At 44.4% G+C, this 24629-nt stretch overlaps 1 protein-coding gene across 1 annotated transcript in view; it reads left to right on the top strand.

Annotated features, from left to right (window-relative positions):
- Positions 1-212: 212 nt before the first annotated feature.
- The window catches only part of tenm2a (teneurin transmembrane protein 2a), a 323556-nt gene continuing 299139 nt past the window's right edge, over positions 213-24629 (top strand). The window contains 2 exon segments of the mRNA XM_042339902.1: positions 213-491; positions 23914-24183. Coding sequence (XP_042195836.1) covers positions 266-491; positions 23914-24183 — 496 coding nt within the window. The 5' untranslated portion in view covers positions 213-265.

Here is a 24629-nt window from a genome sequence, read left to right as displayed (position 1 = left end):
AAAATACACAGTCAATTCGCTTTACAGTATGTTGCGTGAGGCGTTTTGAGCCGTCTGAAAGATGTGATAAGGCGCTGTATCAAATGCAAGATTATTATAACAAAAAACACTCAGTTGGTTTGGGGGTCGATGGCTCAACGTTGGTCTTGTTTTCTTCCAGGTTAATCCGAACTGAACCGACAACCATCTCAACAACACCGGGTGGGGTGGGGTGGGGGTGAGAGCGGGTGGATCTCTACCGAACAATCCTCCAGTGAAAGGAAACATGGACGTCAAGGACCGCCGACACCGCTCGCTCACCCGAGGCCGTTGCGTGAAGGAATGTCGCTACACCAGCTCCTCCCTGGACAGCGAGGAGTGCCGTGTCCCAACCCAGAAATCCTACAGCTCCACCGAGACCCTGAAAGCCTACGATCACGACGCAAGGCTCCATTACGGCACTCGCGTCACGGAACTGGTCCACAGAGAGTCGGATGAATTCTCCAGGCAAGGTAAAGCCGACATGTTTATTCCCCCCACTGCCCCCCACCCCCTTCCCAAAAATAGAACCCGCTCACGTTTAAAAATAGCAAGTATCACAGAGCTGCTTGTCTCACGCTTTTCTCCTCAACTCAGCCTGGCCCGGCCCAGCCCAGCCCAGGCTGATTGTTTCAGCTCATGTTCCAGCTGGAATTTAATGAGGAGTTTTCTAAAGACACAGTCAAAGAACCTCGTCTGACAGGCTTGTATAAGGGAATGAATGTCTTTAGTGCAGAAGATGTTGATATCTGGAGTACTAGACAAACGGCCCAGCCCTGTTCTTGAAACCTGTAGTTGAATGATAATATGACCATGAAAATTGGACCTCGGAAAGTTGCTAGCAGAGCTAAGATAACATAAGAGCATAAGAATTGGTAGATGAGAAAAGACCAAGGTGCATCCAGTTCGCCTTCCACCATCCTGGCGGTTGCATGCACATGTCATGTCCCAAACTATATATTGCATCCTGAGATGTTATTTCCAAACAGAAATCTATCTAATTTGAGTGCGATTATCATCCAGTGGGGCACCGACATGCAGTCACAGGCCAATGGAATGCTAGGATGCAGGGCACCTTGGACAAACCTCCAGCCTCGCTGACTAATGAGTGAGACTTGAAGATGTAGATATGTCTTAAGCCCCAACCCAAGGTACTAGGTGGACAAGTGCAGTTGTGTACTTACTGAAACTGTAAAACCACAGGTAGCAGATGACCGGCTGCTCTCAGTTGTCGGAATGGTACTTTGCTGTGTATGTGAAGGGCATTGACACAAGCCCTGATTAGACTCCTTGCAAGCGGATAGGTTCTGGACAGATTAACATTTACATTGCTGAGAGAGAGGAAGGCAGATCTTCACCAGTAAATCACTCGAGAGGACAATAAGCCTTTGTTTTCTCTCTTCTCCAAAGTGAACAGTTTTGCTTTTTGTCGGTGGGTGTCATGTTCTGGAATATTAATTCAAATAATATTTGGAAAAGTGAATATTTTTTTCAAAAAATAGCTTTGCTTCCTCGATGGTTCTTGGTGGGTGAACGTAGTGTGAGATGTTGCACTAACCCAATGCATACAAGGAATATCCCAGGTTCAGTCCTGGCCTGACCTCTGAGAGTTGCTAGATCTCTATCCTCGGAGTTACTTCAGCTCACTACTGGCCTTGATCACTACGCAGTGAGTGAAATTTGGTCTTGGTGTAACTCTTCGCCAAAGAACCAACCAGTCTGCCAACACTCAGCTGTGAAGAGTGGGCCAGTTACCGTAGAACCATAGAATCATGCAATCTTGCAGCACAGAAGGAGGCTATTCAGCCCATCGTGCCTGTACCAGCTCTTTGAAAGAGCTTCCAACTGATCCCACTCCCCCCNGCTCTTACCCCATAGCTTTGCAAATATTCCCTTTTCAAGTACCTATCCAATTCCCTTTTGAAAGCAGCTACTATCGAATCTGCTTCCACCACCCTTTCAGGCAGTGCATTTCAGATCGTAGCAACTCTCTTAGACAAAAAATTATCTCCAGGTTTGCAACCTGATTGGTATACACATGTTAGCATTTGGGACAGATGATAATGGTCCTTTATAGTCCAGATAGGTGTCTGCCCCGATTGTGTCATCACTCGGACCTCAGATGGGTGCTTCAGTTCCTTGGACGCCCATCTTAATATGTGACCAATATCAGCGTTCCTTTGCTTCAACCTGTGCAGTGTTGCAGAACATTTTAGTCACATAAATAAGACCATTCCTGAGTTTTGGCACTGTCTGTTAGAATAACTGAGGTAATGCTAAGTGTTCTAATAGTGCACCTAATGTTGCATTAGAGCGAGCTCTCACTGTGGTCTGGAAACACTCTGAGAGCAGTTTAGAAGCTGTTTCAACAAACTGCCGTAATTCCCATCAGACCCCCGCTGCCTTGCTAAGCAAAAATAAAAACCTGCAGAAATCCATTGGAAAGTGGGATTGGAAGCATCGCATCAATTATTAAAATTCTATTAAGAATAAGAAAATAATGATAGTCTGTGTTTGCAGTTCTTCAAGAGATAGAACAAGTTGCAGAAACTAGGTTAGTAAAGGGTGATGAATTAACCTTTACGAAGAGAGTTTCTTGTGGTTTTCCGCCAGACAATCCGGGTTTCTTCTTAAGAAATAAATATTGCTTTAATACACACACACATATATATATATTTAATATATCCTAATCCCGCACTCCATCCCCAGAAAGCTAGACCTTCACATGAGGGAGAAGGGTGAATAGAAGGGTTTGGGAGGGGATAAGGGAATGGGTGGAGATTTGTGTTGAGTATAAACAGACAGAGGATTGAGGATCAAAGACTTGGGTGTGAGGAGGTAGAGGAACGCTCCCCAGAATCTTATCCTTTTGGTGTCATGGCACCATATGTTGCGTTTACTTAAAATGGTTTTAGTGGACAGCTCATGAATCCCTTGACGGGGAAGCCTGAGCTGGACTGACTTGCAGCGTTACTGAAATCACTGATCCCAATTGGATGCTCTGTTTCTTGTGAAGAGGGGCAATTACCGACAAGAGTTTGTGCAATCGTTAATGAGGGTTAATTGCAGTTGTGGGTGTTTTGTGCATGTGTACGTGTTTCGATGTCTTTTCCTTGCTCAAAGAGCCAGTCAGCAGTAAGCTCTTCCAATTCAGCTCCAGCAATGACAGATATAGAGAAAAGCTTCCTTAGCCTCAACCTCAGTACAGCATCCTCTATGGCATCAGTGAGACTATTCCTTTTTCCATAGCATTGAGTTCAACTAGATGTAGACGTTCATCCCATGGCTCTAGGATGGATTAACAATATCCCCCCCTACTCACACACACAAACATATACACACACATACAACACACAAGCATTTTCAGCAGAGTTCAAGACCATCAGCTCACCCTGACTGTCCTACTCCAAAGTGTTTTTCTCAGACCCACTTTTATTATTAAACTCATTTTCCAGCTCTTTTCCCTGATGGGAAGTGGATTCCTTCGAGCAAAAATCCCTTGAATGGGCACAGCATTACTCAGTGGACACAAAGGTCTATATTGCTCAGGCCTAGAGGGAAGGAAATGTTGTCCGTGGAGGGTAGCGGATCAGAAATGAAGAGTTTGGGGAATAAATAATAGTGGCTTTTTTTCAGTACTGTTGGGGATTGAGAGTGTAGATATATAGACTTTTCCTCCATTGGTTCTGATAGCATGGCTCAGTGGAAACCACCATAGAGGAGGAAGGCTTGATGGTATCAAATGCAAGGATTATTATTATTATTATTATTTCTCATTCTGTGCTTGCTCACTTTCCAGACTGCCCGCTTTGAAAAACAAGCGGGAACACAATTTTTCGCTAACTTTGCGAGTTCTTAATTACAGCGCGGAGAGTCCTGGAATGGCAACTACCATTGATAGGATCATTGTGTCCTTTCGATTCCATTTAAAATGTTATACAACTCTATACAAGCCCCCTGAGACATCTGCTCTCAAGACTGAAGAGCCGTAGCCTGTCTAATTGTTGCTCACAGCTGATTCTCGGGGGATCATCCTCATTGTTCTCCTCAGTATTGCCTCAAGGAGGACCGAGGATCTCCATATGTTGCAGTGACCAGAACTGTATGCATTATATGGCTTTAGTATGAAGTTCGGGAGATCTGCTAGCCAGGGTTAAGCAAAAAGGAGACAAAACCTAGAATCTGCTCGAGCAATTATATTTCAATAGGAATCTGCTGTGAATTGTTTGTTCCAGTAGCGTATGTTTAATTATTATTAATGTCGGATAGCAGTAATTTCCCTGCTAATATTATTCAGTTTTCTTCCAGATATGAGTGTAATGTTCGGAAAGTGAGGGGTTTATATTGGTTGCATTGCACTTCCATTCATGCCTGCGGTTTCTCACTCGGCTCCTGCAAATTGCCACCGATAACAACCCCATTTTCAAGTGCGATATAAGTTCTTTTTTCTCAGTTCCAAGCGGTGTCGTCTTTGTCATGTTTGTTCTGTGTTGATAAACTCGCCAAGCACCAGATATAATGGACGTACCTCTGAATGTGCCTTTCGCTGTCGTTTTTATCGTAATTTGTGTGTGTGTGTGTGTGTGTGTTGGCGGGGGAGGGGAGGGGGTGTAAGCGAGGGGGCTAGGTAAATTGCTTTACACGTTTTAAGATGACCGCTGACTCTTCTTGAGTACCTTTTACTGTCTCTCTTTGTCAGCGCTTGTGAGATTGAATTTGCACTGCCACTCAGCTCAGCACAACTGAGGTTCCAGTGACGAACAGGAAAACATAATAATGGAGATATCAAGCCACTTTAAACCACTCAAAGGAACGAGTTATTTACTTTCTTTCTCTTAACAATCGGGCCATGAGATGATGCGGGGTGGGGGCAGGCATTCAAATAAAGAGGACTTTGACTCCGAACAAGCGATGGATGTTTTTTTTTTTTGCCAACCCCCAACCCCAACCCCAATGTGAGCAATTACTGTGAGGAGGTTTACCAAGCCCCCTCTTCACCTTGGCAAACGCAAGGATATGCGACGTCAATGTCAAGTATGTGGGTGAAATCGCACACGTTGCCACTCCAGCTCATGTCCAGGATTCATACTTAGAAAGAATTGGAATGAGGAACGATTGGCGTCGCGGGAGTGGGGGGTTGGGGGAGGGGGGGCGGGGGGATGGCTGTGGTGGGTGGGCACGGGAGAAGAATGATCATACAGTAATGTAATTCGGTTTCAGAGTACATAATGAAAGCTTTAGATGTCTGCTGTTTCAGAGACCGTGATTCATTACCCTTGAAGTGACACTTATAAAGCTATTCTATCAGCCTCATCTAGCGATGTGGAGATACATTTCGATAGGCAGAAAGGCAGACACGCCACCATAGCGGGAGATTTTGCTGCAATCTTATGTAAAATTGTACATCAAATAAGTGAAATATTTGCATTTAGATTGGGGGTGAGCTAAGACGAATGAGGTTTTTCTGGTAGTTTTGATTGTGAGCTCAAACTGCGATGCAGGCTACAGACGTCCCCATGATCTGCGTTCATTTCATGACTTTCGACCGTTGGAGTTGAGGGCTTGATCTCCTGCCACAGATATTTATCGCCCATGCTTGTGATGAATTCTACTATCACGACAACTACAACTTGCATTTATATAGCGTCTCTCATGCAGGGTAGCGTTCCAGAGCACTTGACAGTGGCAGAGCATGATGCTTAGCCGGGGCGAAGGAGAAGAATTCTCTTATTCTGTTCCGTATAATTTTGAGGAGTGGGTGGTGGGAGCTCCACTTCATGACTTGCCACACTCTCGCCTGTGAGGCCTACTATGTATTCCTCACCCCCTTCCGTTTCCCCCCCACCACCACCCCTTTCCATTTAGCCTGAAGCATTGGTTTGTACAAAGCTGTCGCGATCTTGAACCAGTTTATACGGTTTTCCACTTCAAAGGAAAGATGTGTGAAGTTGAAGAGCTGAATACCAAATGCCAACTTGGTGATGCAAATAGGAAGAATGCTTCGCAATGCTAAAGCTCTGGGTTCAAATCCTCAGGCTAATCTAACACTCTGTTTCCCCACCCATGTACACACACGCCAGTATTCCCAACTTCATCCGAAGATGCTTGTTCTACAACACTCCATAAAACAGCGATGAGCTTGACATTTTGTTACAGTGAGTTACTGTGAACTTCAGGAAGTAAATAACGCACTCCTTTACAAACTAACATTTCTTATTAGGGTGAAGCAGTTTGTGTCTGCAGGCGCAGCGAGGTATGTTTGGCAGACGAGCATAAAAACCGTCCAAGTAAGTACTCGCAGGGGAAGAATGGGCGTGATGACAGGTGTCTGTCACACACGTGTGAAGTAAGAATACAAATCCGCAGTCAGAGCCTCGGAGAAACATAGAAGGTGATTTAGGTGAAGCGAAAAGCAAAAGAAAAGCTACCATCCTTTCATGAAGTCAAGAGAGAAGGTCAAGAGAAAGAGAAATGGGCTCTTGAGTTGCAAAACTGATGATGATAACGATAATAATCCTTGCAGTTGATATAGCGCCTTTTGACATCATTGAGATTGAGACGTCTCAAAGCGCTTCACAGGATATACTGTAAAGTGAATTGATTGTATATTTTGTGGGCAAAACGCAACAGCCAATTGCACACAGGAGCGTCCCACAAACAGTCACGGATTGAGTGACCAAATGACCAAATTAGTATTATTTAATTTTTTTAAGGGATTATTACCCCCAGAAAGTGATCTATATGATCTGGGGTTCACACTTACTGCTTGGTAAATATGAGATAGAGACTAGGAGATAGAGACAAGACAAGCACACACTTCCCTGATGTTTTTGAATAGTACCGTGGGTTCTTTTACATCCACCTGAACTGGCAAAACGGGACCTTGGTTTAACATCACAAGAACAACACCTCTGACAATACAATGTTCTCCCCCACCCCGCCCCAGATCTGTACTGGAATATCAGGCTGGACTATGAGCTCAGGTTCCATTGTAACGTGAGATTTAAACCTCAACCTTCTGACCAGGGAGTTGCGAACGACGGCAGCTGAGCGCCCATCTGACAAGTACCTACAAGCATTGTAAGAATCCCACAGAAATTTTGGTTTGCAGTTGCTCATCTCAAATAGTTTATCCTTTTAGAAAGGGTGGAGGAGGATAATTGGTTTCAACCGCCGGAAGGAGGGAGTAATAAAAAAAGATCGCGTAGTGGGCGTGAGCAGCTGAAGCTTTGACCAGCTGGCAATACCGTGTTTCTAGCTGGTCTCAGGGGGCAGGATGTTTGGTGACTAACGGGGCTGGCTGAGCGGAGGGCGCCTTTGATGTTTGTCGTCTGGTTTAGCACAACAGAGACGAATCTCTCCAACGGCAGTATCTTCCTTCCTTGATATTTCGCCCTCTCTTTAAGCCTGTTTCTTGCGGTAACGAAAGGTCCCACGGTCTACCACAGAGCTGTGCCACTTGTACAGGTCCAGTATTAGTACTGGCCTGTCACTAATTTGTAACATATTTGCTTGATGCTGGCAAGCACCTCCCGGGAAATAGAATAAGACCATGTACTTTGACAGCGGTATCTGTAGTTTATGATGTCAATCATAATCCACTCCGTCGAAAGAGCAAATAAAAAGGGAATCATATCTCAAAGCTTTGCATAATGATTCGGCTTTTTAATTTTATATTTATGAGCGGCACACTTTGAAGTGTTTATCTGGCAACTTTCAGCAACAAAAAATCAAGGCCAACCGTCTAATCCATTCAATGCTTGGGAGTGTGTTTGTGCTTGCGGCAGGCGAATGTGTCATTTTGTTGTTCTGGAGCTTTTTATTCTCGAAACTCAGACGGCGTGGAGAGGAGAAGAAAATTTATCAGCATGAAAAGCAGGATTAACAAAGCTGCATGAGAAGCCTGCATTTTTAATTGTGTCCTGCCATTCAAAGAAAAATGCCCAATTTTTCACGTTTAACAGCTGCACCAGCTGATACCTGTTATTGAAGATATCTCAGATACCAGATGTTGAGGCAGGGCACAGACTGCTGCTTTTGAAGATTCCTATGGCAGAGTTAGACTTCAAAGGATTTTTTTTAATGTGAAATGCACGCTTCTTTGTAGTGATATCTTCAGAAGTCTCGTATGACACAATTCCACCCCCCACCCCCACCCCGCCTTTTTTTTTTCTGCCAATTTTCTCCCCCGTTCTCTGCTGGAGGCACCAAATCTGACGAAGACACAGTTTTCCGCAGGCGGATGATGCCCTCTGGTTCTTGGTCTAAGGGTATGATTCTTCCTGCGCAAGTCCAGCCAGTGAATGTCGGGTGGGTGATTGACTTGTAGGCAGGTCACAGCTGAGCCCAGTCCTCTGCTCACCAGCTGGTTACATACATTTACCTGGTCAAAAGGTCCATTGGACAGTGATCGGAAATAGGAAGCCTGGGGTAATTATTTTCCCTTTCAGGAGCAGATGTGCACCCTTTTGATCTGTATTGTATATTGGGCTGGTTTATTAGGCTGCGTGTTAATAATAATAAATAATCCTTGCATTTGATACAGCTCAAAGAGCTTCACAGAATATATTGTAAAGTGAATTGACTGTGTATTTTGTGGGCGAAATGTGACAGCCGATTGCACACAGCAGTGTCCCACATACAGTGGTGGATTGAATGACCAATTTTTTATCGGAGAACATCCAATGTTTATTGGGGGTTTATTGGACAGGGTTTATTTGGCTATATTTTGGACGGGGTTGGCTGGGATTCTATTTGGGGTGGGTCTTATCAGAGTCTGTTTCACTGAATGATTGTGCAGGTGAGACAGGAACCAAGCAATGCAAGATAGCTATCAAAAGCAAAGAATAGGTGGTTGGAACAAGCAGAAGTAGATTAAGATCTCAAACGCTCCGAGAGGTTCAAACAAAAACAATACCATACATGTACAACAACTCATACATTGAAGTCCCGTTCAAGAGTTTATATTCTATGCAAATTTAACATAACTCATACTTTGCATAAGTCATATTAAAGGTATGGTCCCAAGTGATACAACTTATGTAATGTTTACTTCAGTAGGTGGAAGGAATCAAACTGTGTACTGTGACTGGGAGACATCCTGTGATACGCTGAGAGAATCTTTCAGACTTCTTGGGTAATAATAAAGGCAGTGATACATAGAGATTTCAGGCAATAGGGCAGATCGAAGCTGAAGAAGTGAAAGGAAGCAGAGAAGAAACAGGCAGATGAGGACATTCACACCAAAAGCCCACTCTGTTTTGTTGATTAATTCCTTCATAAAGCACTGGATCAATACCTATTCAAGAATAGGATTGGAAATCACAGAGATACTTATGGACTGAAATAGCAATACAGCACAGAATACAATGGCTCTTGTGCTGCCGTAATGAAGGAATTGTTATCTCTGGAAAGCAAACAGCTTTTGGATTGAAAAGTGGATGGATATTCTGGAGTTTGGCTTAATTAGGTTTAGATGATGGGAAGGGGTAGAAGGATGGAGAGGGTGGACACAAGCGAAATGTTGCAGCGGTTTTTCTCAGTAGATGAATAATTTGCATAGAATATCTGACTATTTACTTTGCACATTATGTGGGTCAGCCTCTTCGCAGTGGTAGCGCTCTCGCCTCTGAGTCAGAAGGTTTTGGGTTCAAATCTCACGTCAGGACTTGGAATCGCATAGTCTAAGCTGACGCTCCAATGCGGTGCTCGGGGTGTCTTGCATTGTTTGAGATGCCGTCCTTCGGATGAGTCGTTAAACCGAGGTCCCATCTTGCTGTTCAGATGGATGTTAAAGATCCCGTGGCACTATCCGAAAAGGGAAGGAAGTTTCTCCCGGTGTCCTGGCCAACAGTCTCCCAAATAAAATTGGCTTACTTACTCCATGGCTGCTGTATTTCACTCATAAAATACAGTCAATTTACTTTACAGTATATTCTGTGGAAAGCATCAAATGCAAGGATTATTATTATTATTATTTTCCTGGCTCCTCAGCGTCACCCAATAAAATATAACCTGCCCCTCTGGAAGTCCATCCTACAGTCCTCTGCCTCACATCCTCCCTTGCCTCCTTCAAGACTCGCCTTAAGACCCTCCTCTTCGATCGTGCCTTCGGTCACCCTCCTACCCCTACCCTCCGTGCCCTCCGCCCCTCCTGATCCCAACTACCAGCTCAAGTGTGGATGTCTGACTGTCCAGCACCTTGGGATGCTCCTCCTGACGTGAAAGGCGCTGTACACATGTAATTTGTTGTTGTAATCATAATAATCCTTGCATTTGATTATAATGCCTCATTAGGTCCTCGAGACGTCTCAAAGCGCTTCATAGAATGCGCTGTGTAAATACCTGTTTGTTTAGACCTTTTCTAGGGAAATGTCTGGCTGTGTCATGAATGCAACGTTGGTTAACATGGCAGATTTCAGAGCCCCGGCAGGCCTGAATATTACAGAACTGCTTCTGGTTAAAGGAAGCCTGCAACATTTGCGGCTAGTTACAGATGAGATTTCTGGAGGGGTTTAGAATGCCGCATGCCATTAAATCCCTTAAGAAATGGAAGAAAAAATACTTCTGAATTGAGGGACACGTGTAAATTGAACAGGAGGTAATTTTATTTCAGGCTTTTCCTTTCTAGAAACTCAATTTATATGTTAAGCAAAGGGAAAAAACAAGCTAACTGAACACTCTAACAGCCTGCACTTTGACAAGAAAAGCACTAACTTTAAGGGATTTAAAAATAACAGTGCTATTGGGATTTCAGCTTCAAGACTGTCGTGGTGAATTCTTTCTCATTCTATTGCCGTGCAATTGCGATTGGACAATTTATAGTTGTGAAGAACGAATATAACTTTCAAAGTGAGGCATGTTCTTTAGATCTACAGCAGTATGAGAATTATCTTATATCGAACCTTGGGGTAAGAGAGCTCCGTTTACTCCTTTGGATAAAACATTGAACCAAGGTCTGTTTTGAGACCCGAGTTGCTCCTAAAACACTTGCCTGCAGGTCAAGGAACAGCTTAAATGCCCACCACTCACTTACTGGTCATTCAAACATCATTGATTTCATGGCTGTTTGTGGGATATTGCTGTGAAGAGAGTGGCTGCTGTGTTTGCCTACAAATGCAAAATCACTACGCTTCACAGTGAATTATGCAAAGCTCTTTGAGACTGTTTGACAGCACGGTGAGACTGCAGTCCGTATTCTGATTATTATTATTATTATTATTAGTGCAGACAATTTCTTTGCTCGTCTGACATTTAAGGGCTTCACCCCTGAAACCAGACCCAGCTTTGAGCAACGGGCTTATCATATCACACGTGGCAACTTTCACCCCTATGTTTTGGAGATTACTCGGGCAAGCAATTGCTGGTGACTCTCCTGAATTGGAAAGTGAATGATGTGCCAGGGTGGGCGAGCAGTTTTAACACCAGAATATTTGCCCCTCAACTAAGATCTAAGTTAGAATCTCAGCACTTTGTCTTCCCCGGGATGGGAAGGGATGGAGAAGGAAACGTCTGTAAGATCTCATTTTTCTCAGGAAGGACGAGGAAAGAAAAATCGTTTACTTTCGACTGAACTCATCTACTCGCATGTCAGCTGAGTCACAGTCCTGGCACCTGCTAAGATGTCTGAGAGATGGTCTGTCTTGTTCCCCCCACCCAACCCAACACCCATCGAAGACGGATTGCGTGGACATGACAGCAACGTGGGCTTGTGATGCGAATAGGAAATGCAGTGGTGGGGGTGGGGTGGGAGGAAGAAAATTCGCAAAGAAATAAACATGTTCTTCTCTGGAATTGTTTTGACCAGGAATTCTCACTTTCACAGGACTGATCCTCAGGGATGTTTGGATTCTGCACCACAGGTTTTTAAACTCCAAGCCCTCGGTTTAGTCACTCTCTAAACGACACAGAAAACATTATTAGTCAGATGTCTGAGCTCTTTGACCAACTGGGAGAAGTTCCACCTGGGTCTAGGTTTGCTCTTTAGGTAATGTTTTACGGGATCCAGAACTTAGCAAGTTCTGAGATAACGCCTTTCACCGTAATGCCAGTTTATCCCAAGTTTCTTTTTTTNGTAAGTTTGCACGTTCTTGACTGTCCAGCGCATTTGGGATGTCCTCCTGACGTGAAAGGGGCTATACAAATGGAATCTGTTGCTGTTGTTGTTTTAAGAACTACAAAATGCCAACTTCCAAGTTAGTTTTGAATTCAACAATTTGCCAAATTCGAGAAATCGAAAACGCTAAGAAAATAGAATAAACCTAGACTGAGGCCTTTCCATTTAACTCCCACAAATAGAAGTTAATGCAGCCAAAGTTGATGATTTTACCAACCATTTCCCATTTTGCCCGTAAAATATCCAGCCAATTCCCTTTACAGTATATTCTGCGAAGTGCTTTGAGACGTCTTGAAGATGTGGTATGGCGCTATTTCAAATGCAAGGATTATTATTTTATTATAACTCTACACACTGGATTTGAGGGACGCTTTCACATAAATGGATATGGGAATGTCGTGGGAATTTGGGGACTTTTCACACATTACGAGCAGCTGGTTAATCCTGCATGAGTATTTTCTGCTGTTTCTTCACACGCCCTGGATCATCAGAGTAATTCTTTGAGTATATGATCACACAACCAAGGTTGACGATTCTACCAACCGCTGGCAAAAAAAATCACTCCTTTTGTCCTTAAATCTAATCTCCGTATAATGACCACATAGCCTCGCGTTTCAGAGCTGATTATTCTGACCCACATGATCTCCCACATTAGGACCTTGCCCCACTCTCCTCTCTGCCTTGATCGACGTGCCTTTCGTGACTATGGAATAACAGGCTGGGAAAACGAGATGGTTTGACTTATTCATGGCTTCCATTTGAAACTCATCCAGGCAGCTTCACGTGCGGTTCAAGTGGATGTTAAAAATCTCCTGACACACCGCTCACAAAGAGAAGAGAATCACTCCCCGATCCCCTGCGCAACAGTCCTCTTGATAAACCGGTCGTTCACTTCATGGCTTTTGGTGCAGGCCGCAGCTTTGTGCAAAATTGGCTGCCGCGTCTGCCTACCAATGCACAGTCACTGCACTTGACAGCAGTTACCTGCGAAGCACTCGGAGAGATTTTTTTTTTCTGTTAACCGCGGCAAGTTCCGTCTTTGTTATTAATAAATCCGAACGGTTTTGCAAAAGGAGTTTATTGTCTTATCTGTTTTACGAGGTCAGCAAGGCATTCCAGAAGTCTGGGTATTAGATTTAGAACGGCTTCTGCAACAATCTGTCTGCTTCGAAGCAGTAACATATGCTGGCTCAATTAACAACACTCTCGTCTTCAGTCGCAAGGTTGTTGCATTAAGTACACACCAGAATTTGATCGCGTAATCTGGGCTGACACTCCAGTGCAGTTCCGTGGAAGTGCTGCATTGTCAGAGGTGCCACCTCTCTAATGAGATGTTAAACCAACGTACCGTCTGCCTGTTCCGAAGGTTCAGACGTATGCTAAAGATCCTATGATGCTATTTCAAAGAAGAGCCGTGAGTTTTGTCCTGACGTCCTAGCCAATGTTTCTCCTGCCTCCCCCAAACATTAGTCATGTATCTCTCTCTTTGTGAGCTGTGGGGTGGGGTGTGCCAATTGCAGCTCAATTAGCTGCCACGCATGCTGATATCGTGACAGTCACCACACTTCAAAGTGACTCATTGTGCAAAGGGTTACGAGACGGTGCCATGTGAGAGGTGCGGTGTCAAAGGAACGCAGGTTTTATTCTTATCCCAAACAAAAGCGCTCCCTTCACTTGGCCAAAATGGCTCGCCTACTGTAATCGTCCCCCAATTCCGCCACCCTCCCACCCACCCCTCCCACCCACCAGCCTGCCTACTCCACTATCAATGGTCAGGCCTTCAAACTTACTGCCCCCACCCTCTGGAACTCCATCCCGGAGCCCCTCCGCCTCATCCCTTTCATTGCCTCCTTCAAGGCCCACCTCAAGACCTTCCTCTTTGCCCGTGCTTTCAGTTATCCTCCCACCCCCAACGACTCCCCCCCCCCCCCGCGCCCCCACATTGCCTTCCACCTCTCTTGATTCCATCCCCCAGTTTGGGTGCAAACCCTTCAATGTCCAGCACCTTGGGTTGTCCTCCCTATGTGAAAAGCACTATATAAATGATATTGTTGTTGTCAGATCAGAATGCCATGTTTGCAGTTTCTATTATCTGAACCTTTTAATGTGTTTCAGATGTATTATAATAATAATAATCCTTGCGATTGATATAGCGCCTGATCACGTCTCAAAGCACTTTACAGAATATACTGTAAAGTGAATCGACTGTATATTTTATGGGCGAATGCACTCTGTGCAGTTTATCCCACATCTATTTGAAAACACTGTAATTTTTTGGAGCCTCCGAAGGATTATCAGTGAAGGTAAAACTCAGTGGAATTAAAAGGACATTTAAATCTCAAGGGTAACTGCGGGCGCCAAAGGTCAGATGTTGGTAGGTTATTTTTCCGTTCTCTCCCTGGTTATTGCTGCTGTTCCCGTCTCACACAGCTCACACCCGGGGGCCTTTTTTTATTCAAACTTTAATCAGTTCTAACATAAATATAAATAATACAGACACCCTGGGTTCTAATCCCGAGAAAGAGCACAGCAGGGAGACAACACTAACAAGTAAAGACTTGTCTTTTGGTTCAGGAATGGATGACCTTTTATAATGATAATAATATCCCTTGCATTTGGTCCAGTGCCTTTCACAACAGGAGGACATCCCAAAGCTCTTAACAGGCTGCACTGCAAAGTGCAGTGACTGTGTGTTTTGTGGGCGAACACAGCAGCCAATTTGCACACGGCAATTGCCCACAAACAGCCATGAAGTGAATGATTAATTTGATTCGGGGGGGGGTCTGTTGGCCAGGACACTGGGAGAAAGAAACTCCTTTACCTTTTCGCAAAGTGCCGTGTGATCTTTAACGTCCACCTGAACAGGCAGACGGGACTTCAGTTTAATGTCTCATCCGAAGGACGACACCACCAACAATTCAGCACTGCGTTCCAGTGTCAACTTAGACTGAATGATTTCAATGTTCCGATGTGGAACTTGAACCCACAACCTTCAGACTCAGGGGAGGGAGTACTACCAGTTGACCCACCCTTTTTACCCTCAAGGGACTACTTCTCAATTATAGTTTCCCACCCTCTCCTACCCCATCAGTTAAAATCTCTGGTCAGTGTAGTTGTCTTTTTTTTAAGAAGAAAACTGTCTTCAAGGCGTTGACTCACACTGGGTGTCCAGATGTACTCCAATACCTTTCCCCCTTCCCCTAGTGGCCATTGACAGCTTGTCCTCGCATCATAGCCTGTTCCTGCCCTCACCTGACGCACACGTCGAAGCAGGGAGGATGGGGAGGTTAACTCAAGCCAATTGTAACTCTATCATTGCTGTCCAATTGAGTCAGCACAGACTGGTAGATAACAGACTCCCGCCACCCCCCCACCCCCAACCAGCACGAAAACCGGACCTGTATGGAACCCTCAGTCGTTTGGTGTCCACACTCTTCACGATGGTGATGAGTTTCCACAAGTGTTCAGACAGACAATGGACCAAAATAAATCTATAAGTTTGAGATTCAGCCAAGGCGTTGGCTTTCTTGACTGAGCCACTGGAAGGGGGGGGGGGGGGGGTGGGGGGGGAATGGGAACTCGGTGTGGGGTGTTCCAGTAATGACCTTGTGCCTGAGCATTAGAAACTACTTGCATCAATCAAATCGTCCAGAATGTTTCGCTGAAATCAATCTTCACCACATTAAATACTTACCAAGGGGTTTGCTCCATCCTTGGTTACAATTGTATCTTGTCGTCTTGTGAATGTGCGAAGTGGAATGTGTTTTGTTGGGAGGCAAATTAAACAACCGGCGGGGTGCTTTTGCCATGGTAACTTGGACCCACATCTAAAAGCTGCATTCTGCCCATAACTCACAAGGTTGCCCAGGTCTCTGCAATAATGAAATTAAAGACTGATTCCATTCCTCACCATGTGCTGTCCTCTCAGCAAAGGCTCCTAAATAGCTGTTGGCCGACTGCCTGCCTATCCTCACAGCGCCCTCAAACAGCAATCGATAGCAGTCGTAATATCTCACCTACATCAATGAAACTCATTGAAGTGTTAGAGTAATGGAAACAAGGGTTATGCCGGAGAGAACAGCTGGTAAGAACAGATAAATCCTCCACAGCTGTTCCTGACAGGTTTCTCATCCAGAGTTGACAGACTGGGAGAGATATAAACTTATAATTTGGGTTTACCGCTCTTCAAAGTCCAGAAAAGCTCAAATACCTTGGCAGTAAATATCAGTAAATGTCGGCTCCCATGCATACTGTGTTCAGATAGTCAAAGGGTAGGAATCCACTGACAAGTTAGGAAGCAAATCCTACTTTATCAGCTACAGTTTTTTTATATATGATTGTACTCTACCTCGTCCACAGTCTCGCTTCCTTGGGGGACAAACTTGGAAGGGTCAGTTCACAGAACACCCTGCTCAAACACCCTTGATGGTTGACTCATGCTCTGCTAGTTGCATTGGGCACTGAATCCACTCAGCACAAACCAGGTCCAAGGGATTTCATTACTCCACAGTTTATTTTTCTTTTGCAAAAGTTTCCGGATCGAAAATAAAATTTCTTCAACTCTCATTTATTGCAAAGAAAGCAAAAGCGCCTTACCTTGCATCACGACCCCTTTTGAATAGTGGCTATCACCTCTTAGGGGGAGATAAAGTTTGCCTGAGAAGAAAAGGTGTCAACTTCAGGGGTATAGGGAAAGGACAGATAAATGGAACTGAAATGGTTACTCTTGAGAAAGCCGGCATAGAATGATGGTCTGAATGGTTGCCTTCCGTGCTGTAAATATCTAAGGTTTTATAGTTTTAATGGGTACTTGCAATTCGCTCAGTTACTGGTCCAAGACACTGTGCCACAAAGCATTGTTTGGGCGCCGGACAAGGAATGTGCTGCCCCAGGAACTGTTCCATATAATTAATTTGTTATCTATGTTCTTGGCTTACCTTCTGTTAAATATCCTCATACACTGACATCAAGTGCCATTGAGGTCAGCAACTTGCACTGCTCCTTTCACAGAGGGTAACGTCTTTGCGAAGATGAAGGGAATCACCAAGGAGAGGACGGGAAACGAAGGGGGGTTTTGAGGATGTTGAGACCAAAGGCACGGTCAAACAGAGAGGTTTGAAAGCAGGGAGAAAAGGCACAATGCGAAGGGCTTATGAGAGAGTTTCAGAGAACGGGGTGTAGGGACCGAAAAATTTGGCCTCCAAAGGTGAGATGGGGGATTGTGGAACACGCAATAGACTGGAGCCAGAGTAACTGAAAAACAGTTGAAAAGCTATAGAATAGAACTTTTTTTCATATATTGAGGTGCGATGTGTGTGTCTGACTCTGTTCTGTCATACGTTCAATGCCCTATAGCCTTTAACCGACAGCAGTTCATTCTGTGCCTCGCATAATAACAATCCTTGCATTATATATAATTACTTCTCAAATTGCCTCACACATAAGTGCTTCATAGATATATTTGTAGGCAAACACAGCAGCCAATTTACATCCAACAGTGTTCCACAAAAAGCCATGAAGTGAATGATCAATCTAGAGAATTATTGGCCAGGTTGTCAGGAGAATCTCCCTCCCTCCCTCCCTCCCTCCCTCCCTCCCTCTCCCTCCCTCCCTCCCTCCCTCCCTCCCCCCTCCCTCCCTCCCTCCCTCCCTTGTCTTTTCGAATAGTCTTGCGCGATCTTTAACATCCGCCAGAACAGGCAAACGGGGCTTTGGTTAAGCTCATCCGAAGCACTGCACATCCAAAGCATGGTACCTCTGACAAGGCACTCCCCAGCACTTCTGGACGTGGGACTTGAACCCACGAGTTTCTGACCTAGAAGCAGAGAGCTACCAACTGAGCCAATCTCACATCTGAGCTGGTTTCTCATTATCCCATAAAAAACCAAGGATCGTCACATTCGTCGACGAAAGAGATTTCTGAGTCAAAAGGTTTCTTCCCAATTTTTATAGTATATTTTCTTGACTGGTGATCAACTGGCAGATCAGTCAATAAAGTGGCAGTGATTATGTCACAACTGTTAATCCTTCATTGCAGGTGTCAACACTCAAAAACCGCAGTGTTTAAGCCATCGTGATCATCAATGCATGTTGTGACACCCCAGAATCTACAACAAAAGGTGCAGAGAAGGAAAATAAAGGTGCTGTCCATCAGCTTCAGAATAGGCGATACAACAGCGAGGGATGTCAAGGCATAAATCTCTTTGTTGGGTGAATGCTTCAATGTGATTGCTTCTTTGTAATCACTCCCGCATTGTTCTCTGAACATGTATGCACGATTTATGAGCGTCTTGTGAGCGAGAGACCACAAATGAATAGATTACCACCTTCAAAACAAAAGCTGGCTAAATATCTGATTTGGAACAGGAGCTGGGAATGAATGGGACGAGTGAGATGATCAAAAGCTCTCCACGGAAACTGATGGTCATTTTTCTCCTCTGGATTGGAAGAGGCGCTGCATTGAACAGAGGAGACCTGTTTCTATCCATCAATATTCTCATGAAATCTCTCACCGACATGCACAATTCACAACATTTCTTTGTCAACGTTAAGCGCTTTGGGACGTCCTCCTGACGTGGAAGGCACTATAGAAATGTAAATTTGTATTGTACTGTAATACGCTCGAGATCCTGTGGTGCTTTTGTAAGAGGCACCATTAAGATGGCAGTTATTTGAAGCAAAGCTGCTTAAACGACAGATTAGCAACAGCGTTTGACCCTTTTATGTGGCATCAAACTACTTCAGTACAGGTGCTCGTGTTGTTAATTGCTTCAATTTATTGAAGCTTTTCTTGTCTCGGACGTCCTCTCTATTCCACTTTGTTTCTTTCTCTAACAGACATCTGAGTGGTACACTCCCAGCTGACACATTTGCTAGAAATTTGCTGAAGGAAGTAACTCTGGTGAGGAATTGTCATAAGAGTTTATTTATCAATTGGCCTTTCCGTCTCGGTAATGGTTTTTCCATTCCTTTAACATTTACTCAGGACGGAAGATAACATATTGCGCTGAGCCCAATTCGACACTTAGCATGGTTTATCTGCAAGTTCCTTTTTCTCTTGTGTTCCCCCAAAGCACCTTTAAGCAGTCTTTGGTTCTGTTCATCTGATCACCACGTAAACAAGACATCAATTACTGTTTGAACATCTTCTAAATACTTTTGGTCATTGCTCGTTGCGTTATATTATTTCAGATCGTGTTCTGAACCAGTGGCAATAATAAAATGAAACTTGCAAACAAATAGCCGACATAATGTGTATTGGAAGTACAGCAGTTGCCTGATCAAGTGCACTTGTCAGATTCCTGACTGACAGTAAAATTCCCAAACTTTTGACGTAAGACATATGGGCACAACTTCTTCAATGGTTTTCAATGGATGCCTTTTGAAAACTAGCAAACATCTTCATAACATTTGGGCCAAGACAAATTCCGATTTGGTTGGTTTTACAGGTTGTTGCTGTGCTGGTGACACAGTCTGGTGGCTCAAAGAGCATCAACAAACTACATTGGATAGCGCCTTTCACGTCAGGAGGGCGTACCAAGGCTCTCAAACACTTTTCATGTGTCACAGCTCATTTTTTAATCTGTTTTCGTAGTGTGACCAGTACTTTGGGTTTACAGCAAGATGAATGTAAGGCTTGAGATTAATCTGATTCATTCATTATCCCTTTAATACATTTGTGGTCCGTAAAGTACAACTTGATCGCAGTCTCAGATATGTTGTGTTTCTGCCTCCATTCAGCAAGTATTCTGTGTGGAATAACTGTAGATCCACACAATGGCTCTATCATTCTACTTAGGGCAAAAAGGCCATTTGGGAAATGGCCAAAGTCTAAAGTGTACTATTTGGCTCTCTAAGGCTACATTAAGGTTGTTTTAAACAATTTAGTTTGGAACCTTTGCTTAGTGATTTCTAAATTGCTTGTCAGCAGCTTTTATTAGCTCTTTGCATGTTCCCCCAAAATCTGCCTTCAAAGTTCACCCACAAAACGCCCAATCACTCCACTTTACAGTAAATCTGAAGTGCTTCGGGACATCCTCCTGACGTGAAAGGCTCCGTATCAAATGTCAGGATTATTATTATAATAATTAATAAAGTGATTCCCGTTCATTAGCGTTAAGTGTTACAACCCAATGCTGCTTTCACACAATTTGGTGGATTTCGCCTTCTGTTTGTCTATCACACTTTCGAGCTGTTATTAACCTGTAATTCAAAATTTAAGGTTGGATTCTTGGATTTAAGGAAAAATTTAAGGAAAAATTGCTTTCTGCTGCCACTTTATGCTGTAACTTGCGCCGAGCATTGCTGTTGTTTAACGGGAATACAGACATGCTGTAAGTGATTCCGCCTTCAGAGTATTTGCTTGTCACAAGAACAGGCTGTGTTCTGCGTTGTTTTCCAATGGTTTTCTACCTTGAACAGAACGTATCCTGTTCACCCCTGAGCTCTACCGGTGTTATACTCGGTTCGATTTTCCGCGGACATTGATAGCTTTGGCTGTTTCCACATAAAATTTGTCTCCGGCTTTGTTACCCAGAAAGTCACAGACAATAACGTGACCTTGAATTAGACTGTCAGTCAGGCTACCGAATGGAGGTGACGTGGCTTTGCTTCTTGAACCTGTCGCGTGATGATCTGTTGACTCGCCCACTCGCTGATTTCTGGCGCTGAAAACATGCCTTTTATCAGGTTATATACTCTTGCACAGATTGCAGTGGGACATTCTTCAGTTATCTTGTCCATTTTCATATCACATCCCCCTTCGCATTGAAGGAGTCATAAATGTTAACTGCTTGACCCGCCACCCCACGGCATAGAATGGATGCCTTCACAGGCTTTGATACAGTGATGGTTATAGCACTTGCCTCGCAAGCGAGGGGACCCCGAGTTCAATTCCCGGGAAGACCAAAACCTTAGGCAAATTTCCTTACTCCACCTCCCTTTGTTTACCTAACGGTAAGTAGGAACCTGGTTGCTAGTCGATTGCTTTTCCAGGGGTAATAATCCCTTCCAAAAAATGTATGTATATATAATAATAATTTGGTGATTGAAACAACTCTGTTGCATTTGTTGGTTTGCAAAATTGCACCAGAACTCAGGATTCTGTTTTCTGGTTATAGACATCAGTTTTTCCTGGCTTCCCCACTTTCACCCAGTCTATTACATTCAGTGACTGCATTGGTTTGAACTGAAAAGGCTACAGCCAGTTCTTCCAAGTCTCGGCTCGATCCCTGTGAGACATGGGAGCTCTCGAGATTTTGCACATTATGTTCCCTGGTTCCTCATAACCTTCGTGCTTCTGAGGCCGTGTAATAAAGAGGTTTGCTTATTCCACTTGCTTATTCCAACATGCAAAAAAAAAAAAATTGGTCCCTCAATCGACGACTGTTTGTGGGACGCTGCTGTGCGTAATTGGCTGCCGCGTTTCGCCCGCTAAATGTACAGTGAATTCACTTTACGGTACATTCTGTGAAGCACTTTGAGACGTCCCAACGATGTGATAAGATGCTACATCAATGGCAAGGATTATTATTATCATCATTATTATATCCATAGATCGACAGTGCAAAATCTTTTGGGAGGTTGACAGATGAGTTACTAAATGTTAAGTATTAGCCGTATATTCTCTTAGAGTGACATTACACATTACCTCTTAATGTTACCAGATCTGCAGACATAACACTCTCCAGCCGGTAGCTTTCAAACAGTAATGATTTAAGTGCTGCAAAACCCTGGAGAGGTTAAAAATTGCCACTATGGAATGAGGGCAAGCTTCATGTGGACAATTCTTTTACTACTGCATCACTGACACAGGTGTGTTCATTGCAGTTTCTGCAGTCTGTACCAGCCCAGTGCTTGAGGGGAGCCACAGAGCTTGATCAAACTATGTGCATTGAAGAGGTATTGAAGGACTGACTCTCCGTGAAAAGAGGGTTCTTTTCTTAATAATAATACCAAGACTTGCATTTTGATACAGTGCCTCATCACGTCTTCGAGACGTCTCAAAGCGCTTCATAGAATATACTGTAAAGTTAATTCACTGTTTATTTTGTGGGTGAAAAGCGGCAGCCAATTGTGCACAGCAGCGTCCCCACAAACAGTCATGGACTGAGTCACCAATTTATCTTTCTTTTGGAAGAAATATTACTCCTGGAAAAACGATTCGCCGATCGACTAACAACCGGTTTCCAACTTACTGCTAGGTAAGCAGAGGCGTGTGGAGTAAGGAAACTTGCCCAACGTTTCACCCTAACGGGAAACGACAACTACAAAATGTTGGACTGAACCAGGTCAACAACAACAGCGACTTGCATCTATATAGCTCCCCTCACGCAGTGTAGCCTTCCAGAGCGCTTGACAGTGATGGAGCACAATGCCAAGGCTAACGTTACAAATACCTCCCCGTCAGCACATCACTTGCTAGTTCACCCCCAGCCCTGAAGTGCTCGATGTGTCTTAGGCAGTCCTGGCCGTTGTTGGGGTTCCTGCCAGGATTAACCTTTATGGGCACCGAGACTCTATTCGTGAACCCCATTGCAAAACATTTGACCTCGATACCAGAGAAAGGTGCAGCGCGGGATATATCACACAATCTTCCAGGTTACTGCAGAGAAGTGTGCAGGTCATATAGAGAATTACATTGTGTTACACAGACTGCACAGCCCCAAAACAGACCAGTCAGCCCAGTTAGTCCGTGCCAGTGTTTCTCTACACCCCTCCAAATCCCTCTCTTCCTATTCCCCTCTCATACCACTCTATTCCTTTATCCCTTATGTATGCTGCATTTGAATGGTGCGAGGTACATCTATCACAGTTTGCAGTAAGGGCTTTGTCTATCTCAGAGTGCTAGAGTGAGAGCAATGAATAGAGAGTGTTGAGGGGAAGGGCGTGAGCTATATACCATAGTGTTACAATGAGGGATGTGGGAGATATAGAGAATGTTGCACTGAAGGATGTGAAACATGCATCAGTGTTTTTAATGTTCGGGGGTCCAAACTATGTGAGAGAGTGTTGTGCTGAGGAGTAAATGGAGTGTATCACAAGTGATTACAGGTGAAGACATGCAGAACATCACCTTTGTTATGAAAGAGTCAGGCAATGCACAATCTCTATGCATAGACCCGCTGATCTCGTTGTGTTCACTGTTATTTTACAGCGTAGTGCAGACCACAAGATGAAGAGCTCACAAGTCGAAGCTGGAATTGGCCGAGTGGCTCAAAGCTGAACAGCCAATAAAAAATTAATAGACAATAAAATATAATAAATAAATGCAAAAATAATAATAATCCTTTCGATATAGCTCATTATCACGTGCTTGAGACATCCCAAAGCGCTTCACAGGATGCACTGCAAAGTGAATCGCTGTACATTTTGTGGCCGAAATGCGGCGGCAAATAAAAATAAATAACAACAACAACAACAACAACAACAAAATCACATTTGTAAAGCGCGCCTTTCCCGTCGGGAGGACGTCTCAGGGGGCTGGACAGACCGAGTTACAAATAAACAAATAAAGAATAAAAGGGAATTGGATATCTACTTGAACAGGAAACATTTGCAAGGCTAGGGGGAACGAGCGGGGGAGTGCAGCTAATTGGGTAGCTCTTTCAAAGAGGCGCGATGGGCCAAATGGCCTCATTCTGTGCTGTGACACGCTCTGATTCTATTTCTCTACCCGAGTAGGTTTCTGCTGCCCACCTCCGCCAATAGGGAAGGGTGATGTATCTTTAAAAAGAAGTATGATGGCTAGAATTATTATCAATCCCTTTGTTTGTACGCAGGAGCCAATTTCACGCTGACAGAACTGGGAATCTGTGAGCCCTCCCCTCACCGAAGCACGGCTTACTGCCCGGACGTGGGACTGCTCCACCGCGGATACTCGCTGAGCGACGCCGAGTCCGACACTGAAGGTGCCATTTCTCCAGAGCATGCTATTAGGTTATGGGGGAGGGGCATCAAGTCAAGACGCAGCTCAGGGCTGTCAAGCCGAGAGAACTCGGCCCTCACGCTGACTGACTCAGAGAACGAGAAGGAGTCTGATGATGAAGCAGGTATGTGCGTTGAGAAGCCGAGCCCCGTACTATAGCCTTCAGTATTGTCACGCCTCGAGAGGACCTGGAGCTGCGGTTTATTGTGGTTTGTGTTTTTTGCCTGGGGTCCTTTGACTTTTGCAGCGGTTGGTTTTTTTTCTCTCTCTCTCTGCACTGTGCGTGTTGCTGTGCCGTGTGCTGTGTCAGGTTCGGCAAGGGTATCGAGGGATACGGGGGCGAAGGCGGGTCATTGGAGTTGAGGTACAGCTCAGCCACGATCCAATAGAATGACCGAATGTGCTGAGTGGCCTACTCCTGTTCCTGCTTTCCTATGAGCCAGTGTTACATGCGAGTTTGTAAAGGACAGCACCGTTTGCTTGTTCTGGCAGGAGGCCTTGCATGTTGTATTATGGCAAGCGTTTCGAAAGGCTCCTACCTGTCCCGCGAATCTGTTTGTGTGTAACTCA

This window comes from Callorhinchus milii, unplaced genomic scaffold (assembly GCF_018977255.1).
Source record: "Callorhinchus milii isolate IMCB2004 unplaced genomic scaffold, IMCB_Cmil_1.0 Scaffold13, whole genome shotgun sequence".
In the NCBI taxonomy this organism is placed as follows: domain Eukaryota; kingdom Metazoa; phylum Chordata; class Chondrichthyes; order Chimaeriformes; family Callorhinchidae; genus Callorhinchus; species Callorhinchus milii.
Note: the sequence above shows the minus strand (reverse complement) of the source record. Positions and strands in the feature narration are given on the sequence as shown.